At 35.7% G+C, this 16,010-nt stretch overlaps 1 protein-coding gene across 1 annotated transcript in view; it reads right to left on the bottom strand.

The window, feature by feature from the left end:
- Positions 1–16,010, bottom strand: part of aoah.L (acyloxyacyl hydrolase L homeolog) — a 55,797-nt gene that overhangs the window by 35,715 nt on the left and 4,072 nt on the right. Inside the window, exons 2-5 of the mRNA XM_018267602.2 lie at positions 10,729–10,824; positions 9,010–9,076; positions 5,365–5,464; positions 1,326–1,385 (exon numbers count right to left, since the gene is read on the bottom strand). Of these exons, the coding sequence (XP_018123091.1) occupies positions 1,326–1,385; positions 5,365–5,464; positions 9,010–9,076; positions 10,729–10,824 (323 nt within the window). The remainder of the gene's footprint in view (positions 1–1,325; positions 1,386–5,364; positions 5,465–9,009; positions 9,077–10,728; positions 10,825–16,010) is intronic.

Here is a 16,010-nt window from a genome sequence, read left to right as displayed (position 1 = left end):
TACATTAGTGAGTATACTCTCAGTGCTGCTTGATTGCTTTGAGAGATTGGTCATTCTCAGACAGTCTCTGATACTATAAACTTCCATTCAATGCTACAGTATTTGTGTTATTGCTGTGTCCAGCAGGATTGGTATTAGTGAATTATTATTGGCACCTACTGAATGAAGGGAGTGTTAGGAATGTCTGCATCAGTGACAGTTTTAATTGTATCTCAGATGAAGGTCCAATGAGTGGAGAGGGCCAGACAGTCATGGAAGATGTGGGTTAACATCCCTGGGTGACTCTTGCAACACCAACATACTGGAAATACCCAGCCGTATATTTTACCTAGCTTGGTTGGGTGTCTGTACCATTATGTAAGTAATATATAGCTTGTAATTTTGTGCATGGGGAGGTTTTGTTGTTGCAGTTTTTTGTTCCAGGTGTCATCTGGGATGTTATATCCTAATTCAGCTTCCAATTTTGTTTTTATATTTTAGTGATGGGGTTGGGGTTAACTGTAAAATGAGTTTGTACCTCTAAGAGTGGGCTGGGAAGTATGTGCACATTAAGTAGATGATTTGCCTGTGTGTAAATCTCTCTAAGTCCATGATTGGGTGTTTTGTGGTGTTCCCAGTGTAGAAGGTGCTAGTTCCTTGGTGGAGATCCAGGTTCCAGCCCTTACATCAAGGTCTAGTCCTGGGTCAAAGTTTGGGTTACCTAGGACTGGTAAATGGAGTGCAAGCTGGTTAATCCATTTCTAAGTTCTAACTAGAGCATCCCAGGTTTGTACAGTGTACAAAAGTTTGGAATCCCCTCTATTTGTAAATCAAATGTTCTTTTGTAACTTATGGCTAAAAAGCTGGGAGTAAAAATCATGAGGGAAAAGTACAATAAGGAGAAAGAAGGCAATGCCAAAGTTAGAACAGAACCTGACAAATTTTAATTAGGACCAATAATCCATATCTACCAGGCTTGCATAATTATTAGTAAAAAAGATCCCCTGACTTGCTATACATGCTCATATGATCTGGGTTGAAACTGGTCAATCTGTCTCACCAGATCTGGGCATGTATGGCCAGCTTAAAGGTAATGAAATATTTTACACTGGCAGAGATAGACCAAAACTGCCTGCATTTAAATCCAGTTGGTTAAGATATACCAAAACTGTATATCATGTTTAAAGACACTTTGTATAGAGCCCCATACAGCAAATGTGTAACAGCAATTGCCTTCTTTATACACCAGTGGTGTCATTGTAGGTTTTGTGAGGGTCATTGAAAAGCAAATTTTGGCACTGGGTTTCGACACTGAAAGACAGTGGTAGAAATAAATACATACATACCATAATACTGGATTCTTCCAGGATATTCTTTGCATATTTGATTGACCTTTTTAGCCCAACCTTCAAAATTAAATAAAGACATATTTTTTTTTAAATGTTGTACAAGTGGAGTGGAAACTACAATGCCCAAGGATCTTCATGTCGTAAATCCTTGGAGTGCTGTCACATTGCTTCTTTTTATATATATATATATATATATATATATATATATATATATATATATATATATATATATAATAGATATGGAAAATACAGTACAACGTGTAACTGCATCTTTTCATCAGAGTTTTGCATATGCTATACGGTCTATTGTTTTAGCGGATTTCTTCGAAAAATTAAGCTACTCCATTTTTGGCTTTAGCAGGGTAGATAATTAGCCAGTGCCAAGGCACAGATAAAAGAATCCTGCTAACAAAACTGTCACAACAAATGGCGAAGGGAGGGATTGTATAAGAGCAATTTAATAATCTACTTTGCAAGCACCAAACATAGAGTAGATTCATTTTCCCTGTTTGCATGTCCACCTTAATAAGTAACATAAAACATTGATTTTTCCTGAATAACAGGGAAAAGGTATGCTCCACGCCTATTCATTTAACTCTAGTTATGGAAAGGAGAACACTGCCGCTTTAATAAAAATGGACCAGAGTGTATTACCCAGTCTGTTTTTGTGCCTATGAATTCAGGCTTATTTAAACTGAATGTACTGTATTTGCGAATAATACACACAAGAGAATTCATCAGTTTTAGCTTCTCTATATACTTTTTTCAGTTAGAATGCGTCTCTGGATGACTGAACACATTATTACATTTTCTGCTTATGAAGTACATTGCACCTGCCTCAAGAATATTATAACTTATTTATATTCATCGAATTGACTTCATTTAGAGTTCCAACAGACTAAAAATCCATATACTGTATCTCTTTTTCATTCCAATAATATTTTGAGAAGCAATTTTTAGAAAGCCTGGTGATATTAATGCCTATTACTATCCCTTCTTAAATGCAGGCTTATGGCCCATGAGGCACATTCCCTGCTGGTGTTTTTTAAGTGGTGGTAAAACATTCAAACCTGATGGGTACAGTCTGTCATTTGCTTTAATGGAAACCACTTGTCTCTGCTGGTAACAGGCAGATTTCAGCCTGAAAACAGAACAGCGATTATGATTCTTACACACAGGCGTTCTTTTATGCGTACAACTCACATTTAAACGCAGGTTTGAGCGCAAACTCATTCAATAATTTATTCCATTACATTCTGCCTGGTTGTACGCATGAGCATTTAACACCATTTGCCTTCTAAAACTCGATGCGCGTTCAGCTATCAATAGAAAAGAGGGTTGTGTTTGGAACAGAAAAAAACGCACATAGTTGCGTAGAAAACACGTTCAACCACAATATATGCTTTTTTTGCATTCAGCATACATATAGAAAAATGTCTGTGTAAGAGCCCTTATAATGTGGTATTTATAACCTTATTTAAAATATCTGCATGCCTTCATGATAAACCAATAAATTGTTCAGGGCTGTTCTGCCATGAGGGATGGTTGTATCAGGCGGTAGTATAATAATAGAATAACAACTGTACCTTATAAGCAATCACAAAGCGGTGGTATTTTTAATTCATAAATAATGTGTGCTTTTTAAAATTCAAAACCAACAGGGGCATAACGTAGGGCCCCCACTGCATAATATCACAGGTAACCCATAATGGGAGAAAAATTGTGAATGACTACAAGGAAGCAGACCCACCTTCCTTGTTTTTACGCCACTGGAAGCCAACATTTAGGGGCAGATTTATCAAAGGTCGTGGTGAATTTTCGAATTTAAAAAATTCGAATTTCAAGCTATTTTTTGTGTATTTCAACTAGGGAATAGTCCAAATTCGATTCAATTCACCATCTAAAACCTGCCGAATTGCTGTTTTATCCTATGGGGGACCTCTTAGAACCTATTTGTAGTCAATTGGTGGACTTTGATAAATCAAAGTTTTTTTGGGGTGAAACATTGAGTCGAATTTGATCGATTGCACTATTACTTAGATTTGTACGATTCGTATTCGGGCCAAATACAGACCTATCGATCAAAAACAGACCTATTCGGCCGGAAAAAAAACTTCGACTTCATTTCAGTTGGTCTTTTTGAATAAAGACAATATGATAATCATATAAGTTAACTTCCTACCACAATACAAAGTAATTAAACGTGTAAACCAAGACAGGTGAAAATTATCCCAACATTTTGTTAATAAAGATTTGTCAAAAAGAATTCTGGTGAATGCGATCTGCACATGTATTTCCCCAAGTGTCACCAAGAAGATTCATATATTTTACAAGCTAATAGCTTCTACTGCTCTTACTTTTGAATCTCCTGTGAAATGCACATGGTTTAGGATAATAGGGATCACATTCTAAGCATGGAGCAGTGTGTAAAGTGCTCATCCGCCTATGAGTGACAGGGATCCATTTTGGAGCCACTGTCCTTGTACTGAGGTGCCCTGTTAGCAGTTTCTGGTAGGCAAATAGGCGCTGTTCCTTACATATCTACTGGGGGAAGACCCTTATGATCTGTTCTATTCCCCTGTCCTACAGTCATTTCTGAGTGTACTTGCATTACATTTTTGTTTTACTCACCTTTCTCTGCGTTTATACTATCTTACATTACTCACTGATCATTGAGTTTAATTTTGATGAAATCACAACCTTAAACACTGTTTTTAATACTTTTAATTTTTTAACTAATATGAATTGATTTCTAGAGTTCTGATAAATGTATTATTATTGTTATTATTAAAATGTTTTTTTATTTTGCATATGTACTGTATATTAGCAGGAGATGAGTTGAAAAACCAACTGAAAAAGGACATACAGTAAAACCCTCATTTTACATTTTTAAGGTGACCAGGAAAAAGTAGTGTAAAATCTGGAAAAATGTAAAATCAGGGAAATGCTTAAAATAAAAATTTCAAGTACTAAAAGGAGTACATTTTACTTTGAAGCATTGCAGCATTAATGTTGCACTCATGGGGAAGGGGCATGTGCAAGACTTCTCACATGCACAACTGACTGTATGAGGTGCAGACCCTTTGGAATTGACTATTTAGAGGCAGAACCATGGCAAAATATGCATCTGTTACTATTTTAAACCTCTTAATTTCATTAATAATAACATTCACAGATGACAAACAGTCATCATCAAACATAACAAAATTTTGTAATAAGATTCCAGAAAATATTATGTAAAACCATGTTTCACTGTACATTTGCGAGTTGCTTTTTATGTGGTGCAACAGGCCCGGACTGGCAATCTGTGGGTTCTGGCAAATGCCAGAGGGGCTGCTTTAAGGTGCCATAGAAAGTCACTATTTAGTGGGCTGGTGGGGGCTGTTTGGGCCTCCATGTGGGCTGATTGGGCAGTGGGTGTGGCCGGAAAAAACTTTGTTCAGCACTATTCTGTGTGTACTGGGTGTACTAACTGTAGCTAATCGAGCCTGTAGTAGTTAGTAAATTTAATTTGTACAAAATAGTTAAACTTAATGGAAGTATGTTTTTTTTTTCAACTTCTGTTACATTGTTATGTAGTGATGAGCGAATCTGTCCCATTTTGCTTTGCCGAAAGAAATTGCGAAACACATTGAAGTCAAGGGGCGTAAAAATTATTGACATGCTTTAAATTTTAATGCGCCCGTCAATTTTTCTCACTTCGAATGCATTAGTCAATGAGAGTTTTTTCTTATGGTGAATTTTTATCTCTGTGACTTTTTGTTGAAGCAAATTTTTGCCATGGTTCCACTAAAAAATTCGCAGATGACGGAATTAAGCCGCAAATCCATGTCTGGCGAAAAAATTCGCTCATCACAATTGATATGTAAGTTAAAAGCTGTCAAGCCGCTGAGCACTCATTCTCTTGCCTTCTTTACTAAGCACTATTATTTTCAGCCAAATGATAAAAACTGTAAGGTAAAAGGCAGCTAGGATAATGCATTTCTGAACTGGGCCTGTAGGGAAACTTACAGTGAGAATGAACAATTTCGCTTACCTTAGGCTTTTCAAACACATGGCAAAAAGGCTGACCTGGGTCATTACTGCATAGGTTCACTGCATGGCATATTACATCAGCATTCAATTTATGGTTTATCCTAAAAAAAGAAATCATTGTATATATTGGTATATATTTTAAGATCTTATCAAAGGGGATAATCAAGTCTCCATAATACAGTATAGTATTGACATTTATGTGGTATCAACAGATTAAACCTAATGGCACATATGGCGTTATAGCCACGGTAGTGCTTTCAGGAAGGATTGTGATTGTCAATATGTACTCTTACTGGAAAGTAATTATGGTTTAGGAAAGATTAAGAGCTATCTGTAGGGTGTGATCTGTGTGTCTACAGAGATGGAGTGGCCTTATTTGTTCCACTTTTTAAAATGTAAATGGCGAGAGGTATAAAAAGCACCCTTACTCTCCTGCCATTGCTTCCCATAGAAAACCATGTGAAACTCTACCAATGGCAGATGGTGACAGAGATCCACATCAGCCACTCCCCTGTGCATTTCCCTTCACTGGCTCCCTCATACTGAAGTAAGGAACATTCTAAATACAATCAATGAAAAATTCTGCACTGTCTCTGAAATAATCAAGTTTATCTTCATTATCCCTCTCTCAGCATCTGTTTCTCTTCATTTTCTCTTCATGCAGCAGTTGGGTGTCAGAAGAAAATATATTAAAGCTTATATTAAATGTGTGTGAATTGTGATAGTTCCCCTTTAACAATCTCCCTGTATCTCAGCTGTGATCTCAATATCTACTTCTTCACACAATCCACACTCTTATTTCTAATCTTCACTAGTTATTGTCAAATCTGACCTGTTTTGCTTTGCCAAAAATTTTCCAAATTCATTGAAGTCAACGGGTGTTTTTTTCATGTAAAATTTTCCAAACAGCACAACATATTTTTTTACTATGCATTAAAGTCTATGGACATTTTTCACAGCAAAACAACAAAATATTTTGCTCATCCAAAATCTTTGCCTCTCTTCTCCTCTCATCCATTTCTGGGTTCTGCCTTCTATTGGGTTACTGCCTGTCTCTGGAACTCTCTGCCTCAAGTTATCAGACTCCCTTATTCCAAACTTTGAAACACTTATTAAAACCCCCACTTACATTCAATGTATCGTAATTCAAAAGACATCAATGTATCATAAATTCAAAAATATTCTATATCTTTCAAATGTGTGCTCTTGTGAGTAGGGCTGATCCTATTTTTAACGTTGTAACCCTTGTTAATTAATGTAAGACCCCTGTTTATTATAAATTAATGTAAATAAATAAAGATGACGACTTTAATTTCAGTTTCAGAGTATTTAGTAAAATAAATAACAAAAGCTGTTTATATTTCCAAAAATAGAAAAAAAAGTACGTTCAGGACAAGACATATATCTATATGTATACTCTTAAGTAGAGGGCCAGACACTCCTTGATCAGATGAAACACATGCCCACCCCATTTTATGGCCCGCAATTCAAGACTGTCCTGCTGAAAACAAAAATATAGGGAGAAAGGTTTATGACACTAGTGCTGAGTGCTTTTATACAGTTCAAATAACTCCACGGTGATTTTCAATACTGTTACACATTTTAGCAGGGGATACATTATTCATTATAATCTCCAGTTAATAGTATATACTGTAGGTTAGCCAAGAGCTTTCTCTCTTTGCTGCAGAAAAATGGCTGGTACAAATGTGGTATAGGGTATGATTTTTCAGTGTTTTTAAACAAAATAATAATAGCTTATTTGAACATCAAGTTGCGGGTAATTATGTCACAATAAATATAAACGGGTAAGTCTACAACAGGGAGGAAGCAGCACCAACATGATTAACAAGGACTTGTGTGATCATCACACCTTCCCTGAGGAAGCGGTCAAGGGAGACTGCGAAACGCGTTGGATATTGGAGCAGTTTGATTTATTCATTGGTCATGGATATTGGAGCAGTTTGATTTATTCATCAATCACAGACTCAACAGGAGAAACCTTCCTGGACCTAGAGAACTCCGGACTTTTATTTTGCTTTGGGTACTACGTGCTTTATGATCTGGGGATCCTTGTGAGTAGAAAATCGTTTGTTTTATGGTGATTTTTAACATTTATTAAAGCAATATTATACTATATTTTGCTTTATATCTTCATTATACTAGTTGGTGGATGACTGGAGAAAACTTATAAGGTAAAGAGCGAACATTACTATATGCATCGATTTAATTTAAATTACAGGTACAAGGGGTCTTTCAGTCATGTTTAGGTGCAGGCCCGGACTGGCCATTTGTGAATACGGGCAAATGCCCGTTGGGCCGCTGCCTCTGTATGGGAATTGGGCCGCACGGACAGTGTGCTCTTGTGCGCAGGGCCATTGCGCTCAGATGAAGAGAGTCCCCGCATGTGTGCAGCGCGTGCAGAAATTTAATTTAGCAGGACCCGCACTAAAATTTTCTACCACTAGAGGGCGTGCAGCAGAAGTGAGCCGGAAACTGAAGACCTGCACAGGGAAAACATTAGCACGTTTGCAGTGCTTTTGAAACGCCCCATTAGTTCCTGCTGATGAAGGGAGGGATGGAATTTTCTGCTGCTGTTCTGCATTTCCCCCCTTGCCCCCCCCCAACTGTACAGAGAAAGGGCAGGTAAGAACAACTACTTTGCTGTTAAAAAAGTTTGGAGTTTAATTTTGCAATCTGTTCTAATCTGCCAGCATACATCTAGCTTCTCAGCACAATCCCACATGGAATAGCCCAAGATCATGCTGCTGTAAATAGTTATAGTAATATTATGGTGTTAAATAGATCTTTATGAAAATCCTGTTTGGATACATTTTAATGCAGATTTAGTTATCCCATTTGGGATACTTGTCATAACTGTGTTATGTCATCATACTGATACTATCACTGCACAGTTTAATTATTCACAGCAGTCTTGCCCTGCTTTATGACAGCTGAGATTCTAGCTATCTATGTGTAGTTTTCTATGCAAGAGTCCTCTGCACTCAGCCCATTATCAATATATTAAGGACATTGAAACATTTTGTGCCTTAAGCTACTAAAAATGCCTTATCCTTTAAACAAAACAGGGATTTTTTGTCCATATATTGCAATATATTTAAGCTGAACAACTACGTCACACTCATCCCATATCTGGCCAGTTTTCTATGCAGGACATGGCAGGCTTTGGGCATCTGTTGACAGGTTTTTATCTAATATTCCCCTGTATAATTGTCTCCAAGGAACGGATTAAAAAAAAATTTGCTCCCAATAAAGACTTATTATGTATTAGTTTGGCTAAAACTACTGTTTTATTATTACAGAGAAAATGAAATCAATTTTAAACATTTGGATTGTTTGCATATAATGGAGTCTATGGGAGACGGCCTTTCCTAATTTGGAGTTTTCTGAAAAATGGGTTTCCAGATAACCAATCCAATACCTGAAGTGGGCTGCTTTAATTTTTTTTGCCAGGGCTGCTTTTTTCTCCCAGTCCGGCCCTGTTTAGGTGTAAATAGGAGAATTGAAGCTACTCCGTGTTGGGTCTTACAAGGTAGATAATTAGACAACCTGTATACAACTCCACTCCCTCAACCCTTATTGTCACTACAAGTTACAGAAGCTGATCCAGTGTTTTGATCATACTTACAATTTAATTAAATCTGGTCCAAAAAGTTCCGTCAGAAGAATGCAAATGCTCCGTATTCTGGCTTCCTCTGTAAAAATTACCATTGCATTACATTTAAAAATTCAAAGCCTGTTTATGAGACACACAACTGATGTTTTTATGTTACTACTATATATAAGTGGAAGTAAAAGACAAGGCACAATTTGTAAACTGCTTTGCCCATGGACTTGTGAAATAATACACAATCTGGTACATGATAATATAGGTACCAATTAACATTTCAGAGGGTTGTAAAAGATCAGCGCTGTGGGACTCATTAGGATTTTAAATTAGGGCTTCCTAATTGATCAAAATCAACATGCATTAGAAGCAAAGCCTTGGGGGGAGGGGTTATATATCAAACAAAATACAAGTAGTATCATGCACCTTGAGTCATTGAGGTCCATTTATCAACATTCTCCTTTTAGTGGTATAATAGTTTTTTAAAACTACGATTAAACTGTATTTCTCTAAAATCATGAATGTTTAGTTATATGGTAAAAGATCAGAATATAGAAAGTATTAATGAAAAAAATAAATGCTGAATAATGCACTCAAAAATACGTGCAAGTACTAGAGAAGAAGATCCAAAAATCTTAATGTCCAACTTGATCAGTGCAGCTCCCACAGCCTTCTATGGGAACAAGACTGCTTTTACTTGCAGAAGTTTTCTCAAATTTTAGAGAAATAAAACTTGAAAAATTGATTTGTGAAAAAAATAGAAATTTAAATGTTAGTCAATAGGCCCCATAATAATAAGCAGCCTGGAATACCAGAAAAGATAAAAAAAAATGTGCACAATGTGCATATTTATCAAGGGTTGAATTTAGAGTTTATGGGAGTATGTGTATATATATATATATAAATAAGCAGCCTGGAATACCAGAAAAGGTAAAAAAAAATGTGCACAATGTGCATATTTATCAAGGGTTGAATTTAGAGTTTATGGGAGTATGTGTATATATATATATATATATATATATATATATATATATATATATATATATATATATACACACACACATATAAATATTAAAAAATTAGAATTTTTTAAATTTAGGTGACCAGGATTGACTGACAAAACTCAAATCAAATTTGAATTGAATTCGGCTAGAGTTTTTTCACCAAAATTTTTTTTATTTTCAAAAGTCTACCAAACGACTACAAATTGATTATAGGAGGTCCCCCATAGGCTAACACTTTTACATGGCGAATAGTCGAATTTGAATTCTTAAAGCGACAGTACATTTCTAAATTCGAATTTTGAATTTTTTTTAAACTCAAATCGAATTTGGATTATTCCCTAGTCAAATTACACAATAAACTCGAATTTAAAAATTATAATTTTTAATTTGACTGTTGATAAACTGCCCCTTAATATACATTTCAACGCACCTATATTCTAAATGAATCTGCATGCCCAAGCCAGAAAGGTTAAACATTGTCTTTTTACTCACATTACCGTACATATTTATACATATATATTATTCTAAACTTTACTAAACTAATTTGCCTGAAATTAGCTGAATATTTACAATTAAAATTTGGCTGTAGAGGAAATTCTGCCTCTAAAATAACATTACCCCAATCACAAATATTTTAAAACTGAAAAAGTGATCCACTTTTTAAAAAATCTTTAGTCAAATTAACTGCAAATAGTAAGAATTAAAATAGTAGGTAAAATAATGGGCATTTACTTGCCTGGTAGATAGCCACATAGTGTTGTCATAGCCTCTTGAACTGTATTGTTATGGACTTGAGCAAGCTGTTCAATTATGGTAACCATCAAAACACATCCTTGTACAAAAAATGAGAAAGAAACCAAATTAACCAAGATTAACACAACAAATGCCTAATTAAAACCAATAGGACACAGCATTTTTCTACAATCATAAAAATTACGATTGCACTGGCACTAGAAGGCAGAGGTGGGCAAATTTAAGCATTTCAATTCTGCTTTCTCAAGCCTTAAAGGGATACTGTCATGGGAAAAAATTTTTTTCAAAATTAATCAGTTAATAGTTTTGCTCCAGCAGAATTCTGCACTGAAATCCATTTCTCAAAAGAGCAAACAGATTTTTTTATATTCAATTTTGAAATCTGACATGGGGCTAGACATATTGTCAATTTCCCAGCTGCCCCAAGTCATGTGACTTGTGCTCTGATAAACTTCAATGACTCTTTACTGCTGTACTGCAAGTTGGAGTGATATCATCCCCTCCCTTTTCCCCCCCAGCAGCCAAACAAAAGAACAACGGGAAGGTAACCAGATAGCAGCATTATTAACTGGTGCGTTTTGAAAAAAACATGTTTTCCGATGACAGGATCCCTTTAAGTTTAAAAACAACATGCTCTTTAATAAAATTAATAAATTGTTTATCATTCATACTTACTATTGGTTCTGTAGGCACAGTTTTAGTAGTTGTGACAAGTGCTAATTTTTGTAATAATTCAGAAATATCATAGAAATATGATGGGAGTGTTCTTTATTTCACAACTACAGAGCCAGCTACACTCCATCATTTGCATTATTTATTACCTTCGGTATATACCTTTACTCCAAAGCAGGTAGCAATTCGATTTTACAAAAGATCTTTTACACTTTTGTAATAAACTAAGAATTGGTGATTTTCAATCAATGAATTTGCACTGATATAAAAATGTTACATAAAAGATACAGATACTGAAATGTTACAGAAAAGATACAAATTGCAAATCTAATCCAAAGAATGGTGTAAAAAATAGAAAACGCTGTCTCAAATATTAATACCTGTAGTGCTGCATTTTTTCAATAGCACTTTTTAATAGTTATTAAGCCGATAAATACTTCACTGTTTTTAATTATCTTTCAGTATGAATCCATATTGGTGGGTAAATAATCCTATTGTGTTTATTTAACATGTGAATGTTTTATTTTAGCAGATTTAAGGTATATTAAAATAGCAGAAAGGAGTTTTTTTCTTAAGACTGATAGCACATATAGTTATAGTCCTGTAGTAATAAAAGACTATGGTGATCTAAAATTCAGTGGCCTTGGGTCTTAAAGGAGAACTAAACCCTAAAAATTAATATGGCTAAAAATGCCATATGTTATATACTGAACTTATTGCATCAGCGTAAAGTTTCAGCTTGTCAATAGCAGCAATGAATCAGCAACATCAAACTTGTCATAGGGGGTTACCATATTGGAAATTGTCTGTGACACTCACATGCTCTGAGTGGGCTCTGAGCATCTGTTGAGAAGCTAAATTTAGGGGTCATCACAAATTATCAAGCAGAAAATTAGGTTGGCCTGTAATATAAGCTGATGCTACAAGTCTAATTAATAAATGTTAATGCTAGTTGCACTGCACTGGTTTCTAAGCTGCCATGTAGTAATATAGTATTTGTATTAATTATAAATCAGACTTATGTTGTGACATTTATATTCTTTATGTACTGTATATTGTGAGTGGGTCCCTAAGCTCAGTAAGTGGCAGCACAGAGCATGTGCAGTGAATCAGCAGAAAAGAAGATGGGGAGCTACTGGGGCATCTTTGGAGACACAGATCTTTACTGCTAAAGGGCTGTGGTTGCCTTGGGCTGGTACAGAAGCCCAAAATATAGGGGCATATTTATCAAGGTTTAAATTTTGAATTGAATTGAAAAAAACTTCGAAATCAAAAAGACCAACCGAAATTAAGGTTTTTTTTGGCCGAACAGGTCCGTATTTGGCCAAATTGACCAATTGACTCCAAATAGGTTCTAGGAGGTCCCCATAGGCTAAAACAGCAATTCAGCAGGTTTTAGAAGGCGAATGGTCGAAGTCGAATTTTTAAAGCAACTTTTATTCTATATTCGAATTTTCAAATTCAAAACTAATTTGGACTATTCCCTAGTCATAGTACACAAAAATAGCTCGAAATTTGAATTTTTTTCCTTCGAAAATTCACCTCGACCTTTGATAAATCTGCCCCATAGTGTACAGCATTTCTAGCCTACTACTTTAGTTAAGCTTTAGTTCTCCTTTAAGGGGCCCCACAGACCATAGAAGAGAAGAGACCATAGTCTGGTGCACCCACTGCACCTGCTGGATCTGTCCCATATGCTATCTGCTGCAATCAGGAACCATGACGACATGCTGGAGTCTGAAAGGGTGAAAATGTGTGCGATAGGAAGGCAGGATATAGTGTTTCCCCACATAATGTTTCCTCAAATAGTGCATCATTCATTTTGTTTGGAGTGAGAAGACATTTAGGAGGGAGAGGGAGGGCCCTGATAGGAGGGAGGGCCCTGAAAGTTCCTCTATTGGGAGCCCCCAAACCCTAGTTGCTAAAATGGCATGGAAAGGGTTCTTTACAATCAGAAATTATATAATGTAGTTGTATGGATCGGTAAAAAAACAGAGAGGGAAGATTCATCAAATATTGAACTGGGAGATCCTGAAGTTTTATCACAACTTGCATGACTGCCTTTTACAGTGTGAAGACAGAGTGAAGAGTTTTTCACAAATTGACACATCTTTCAAAGTTGATACCTGTGTCAGCATGTCAGAAATTTGTTCGATTGCTTCAAGCAGAACATTTGGTTCTATGAAGTGATAATGCTCAATACTGCACATCACTCTTGAATTCTTGCTCCTCAATATGTATCGCATGCAGGGAGAAAGGATTTTCTAACTGAGGCATACATGTATGGGCTCATTTACTAATGCAAGAGCGAAGGCAAAAAACCTTTCTATTATAAAGCCAAAATGCTGGTTTCTGACACTAGAGCATCAGTGCACTGAAGTGATGCAGTTTCCACCCCAGTGATAATCGGCAAAATGTAAACAAACCTTGCATACAATTTGCTAAATAGTGTCAGCTTTGGTAAAAGTCCACTTGTGGCATATGACGGGGTCCCAAAATTTTACAAAAATAATTATCTAAAAATTATTATTATTATTATAAAGCCATTTACAATTATTTTTGTGCGTTGTACATGTATAGCAGTGATATTTTACCGAACTTCAAGCAACACACTTCACTAGCGAATGCCCTTGTCGATGGAAAAATCTTGCTGTGTTTCGCCAGGCGAATTTTCACTCAGGTGAACGATCATAAATTCACGGATTTATCAAAATGTGGGAATTTCAATTCATTACCCTTTTCACCAAAATCTATTTCGTCAGGTTCTGGCAAATTAATACAATGAAGCTAAATCCTCAACATTATTATGTCAGTGACCTATATCCAGCATTCCATAAAAGACATAAGCAAAAGTCAAAATGGTGGGGTTTTTTCATATTTAAAGTTGGATTATATGCAAGTTGTAACTGTTAAAAAAAGTGTTAATAAGATTTTTTTTTTTACATTCGTGGCTCATGCCACATTAGTTTTAGGGTGGGCTCATGGCCTAGGATCTCTGTCTTCCTTCTGCTTCCTTCGATTTTAATAAGAAGTGGCCACTTCCAGCAATTTCACCAACATCACTAATAAATACATACATTTGACCTTTATATATCCACTAAATTTAAATTGACGTAAGCGTACATTATCGATGTTTCGTTAGGAAGTGACACTAGAAAAAATTTGTTATGATCTTTTCACTCCAACAAATCATCACTGACACAAGTACGCCAACGTTCTTTTTGCCAAGATGTAATTGCGCATTTTGATGAATATGTGTATTTGTCACAAGATAACTGATGTAGTTGTGCAAATTCTGGAGGAGACTTCCAAAGCAAAAATTCCCATTTAAATAAATGTGCCTCTCTGAGTTTAGATTGACAGATTGAAGTTTCACTTGTTGGGGTAAATAAATATATTGCTAAACTATAAAATAGGCACAAGAATACATGTAAAAACACGATGAAAGCAGATTTTTTATTAATTTGTTCATTTCATGTCCCTATACATTATTGGTAAATATATGAAGGAAATGTATTATGTATATACAAATAGTGTATATGTATTAGGGATGCACCGAATCCACTATTTTGTATTCGGCCAAACCCCCGAATCCTTTGCGAAAGATTTGGCCGAATACTGAACCAAATCCAAACCCTAATTTTGGGAAGGGGAAAAAAATGTTACTTCCTTGTTTTCTGACAAAGTCACGTGTTTTCCCTCCCAGATCCTAATTTGCATATGCAAATTAGGATTCAGGGTTCAGTTCGGATGGGCAGAGGGATCTTCTTCATAATCTTGCTGAAAAAGGCCGAATCCTAATCCCTAATATGTATATATCCATTTTACATTGATATTGTCCAATGAACTTCTGGCTATCAGCCAGAAGTTCATTGGACAATATCAATGTAAAATGGATATATATCCATCAGAAAAATGATTTTAAATGCATGAAATTCATCTGTTCAGATAACATCAGATACAAAAGAAATTATATCTGAAAGCCGTTACAAATCCAAGTCTCATAAACCAGCTGAGGCCTAATCAAGTGACGCACAAGCAGAGTTTGAACCAACTCTATAATTGGTAATATTATTATTTTAGTGTTCTCTTAATGTGAAATAGATATTTAAAGCTCATTGTAAGCTACAATTCTGCTTCTGAAATCCGTTGCAAGTATGAATCGTCTTTCTTCATCTCTTCCTTTTTCTTTTTTTGGAAACACTGCTTAGCCACTTCTGTTATAATAATTAGACTGTGGCTGGAAAGTCTATTCATAACAAAGTAATAGAGGAATTTTGGGCTATGTCCATCAAGTTCAACTTTTTTAGTCTAAATGAACCCTGAACAGCTACATTACTTCAAGAAAAATCTTACTATGTCTATAACAAGAGGTTAATATAATGAATACTAGGGATGCACTGAATCCACTATTTTGGGATTCGGCCAAACCCCCGAATCCTTTGTGAAAGATTTGGCCGAATACCAAGCCAAATCAGAACCCTAATTTGTATATGAAAATTAGGGGTGGGAAGGGGATTTTTTACTTCCTTGTTTTCTGACATAAAGTCACGTGTTTTCCCACCCAGCCCCTAATTTGCATATACAAATATG

The sequence above is a fragment of the Xenopus laevis genome, chromosome 6L, assembly GCF_017654675.1.
Source record: "Xenopus laevis strain J_2021 chromosome 6L, Xenopus_laevis_v10.1, whole genome shotgun sequence".
NCBI classification, from domain to species: Eukaryota; Metazoa; Chordata; class Amphibia; order Anura; family Pipidae; genus Xenopus; species Xenopus laevis.
Note: the sequence above shows the minus strand (reverse complement) of the source record. Positions and strands in the feature narration are given on the sequence as shown.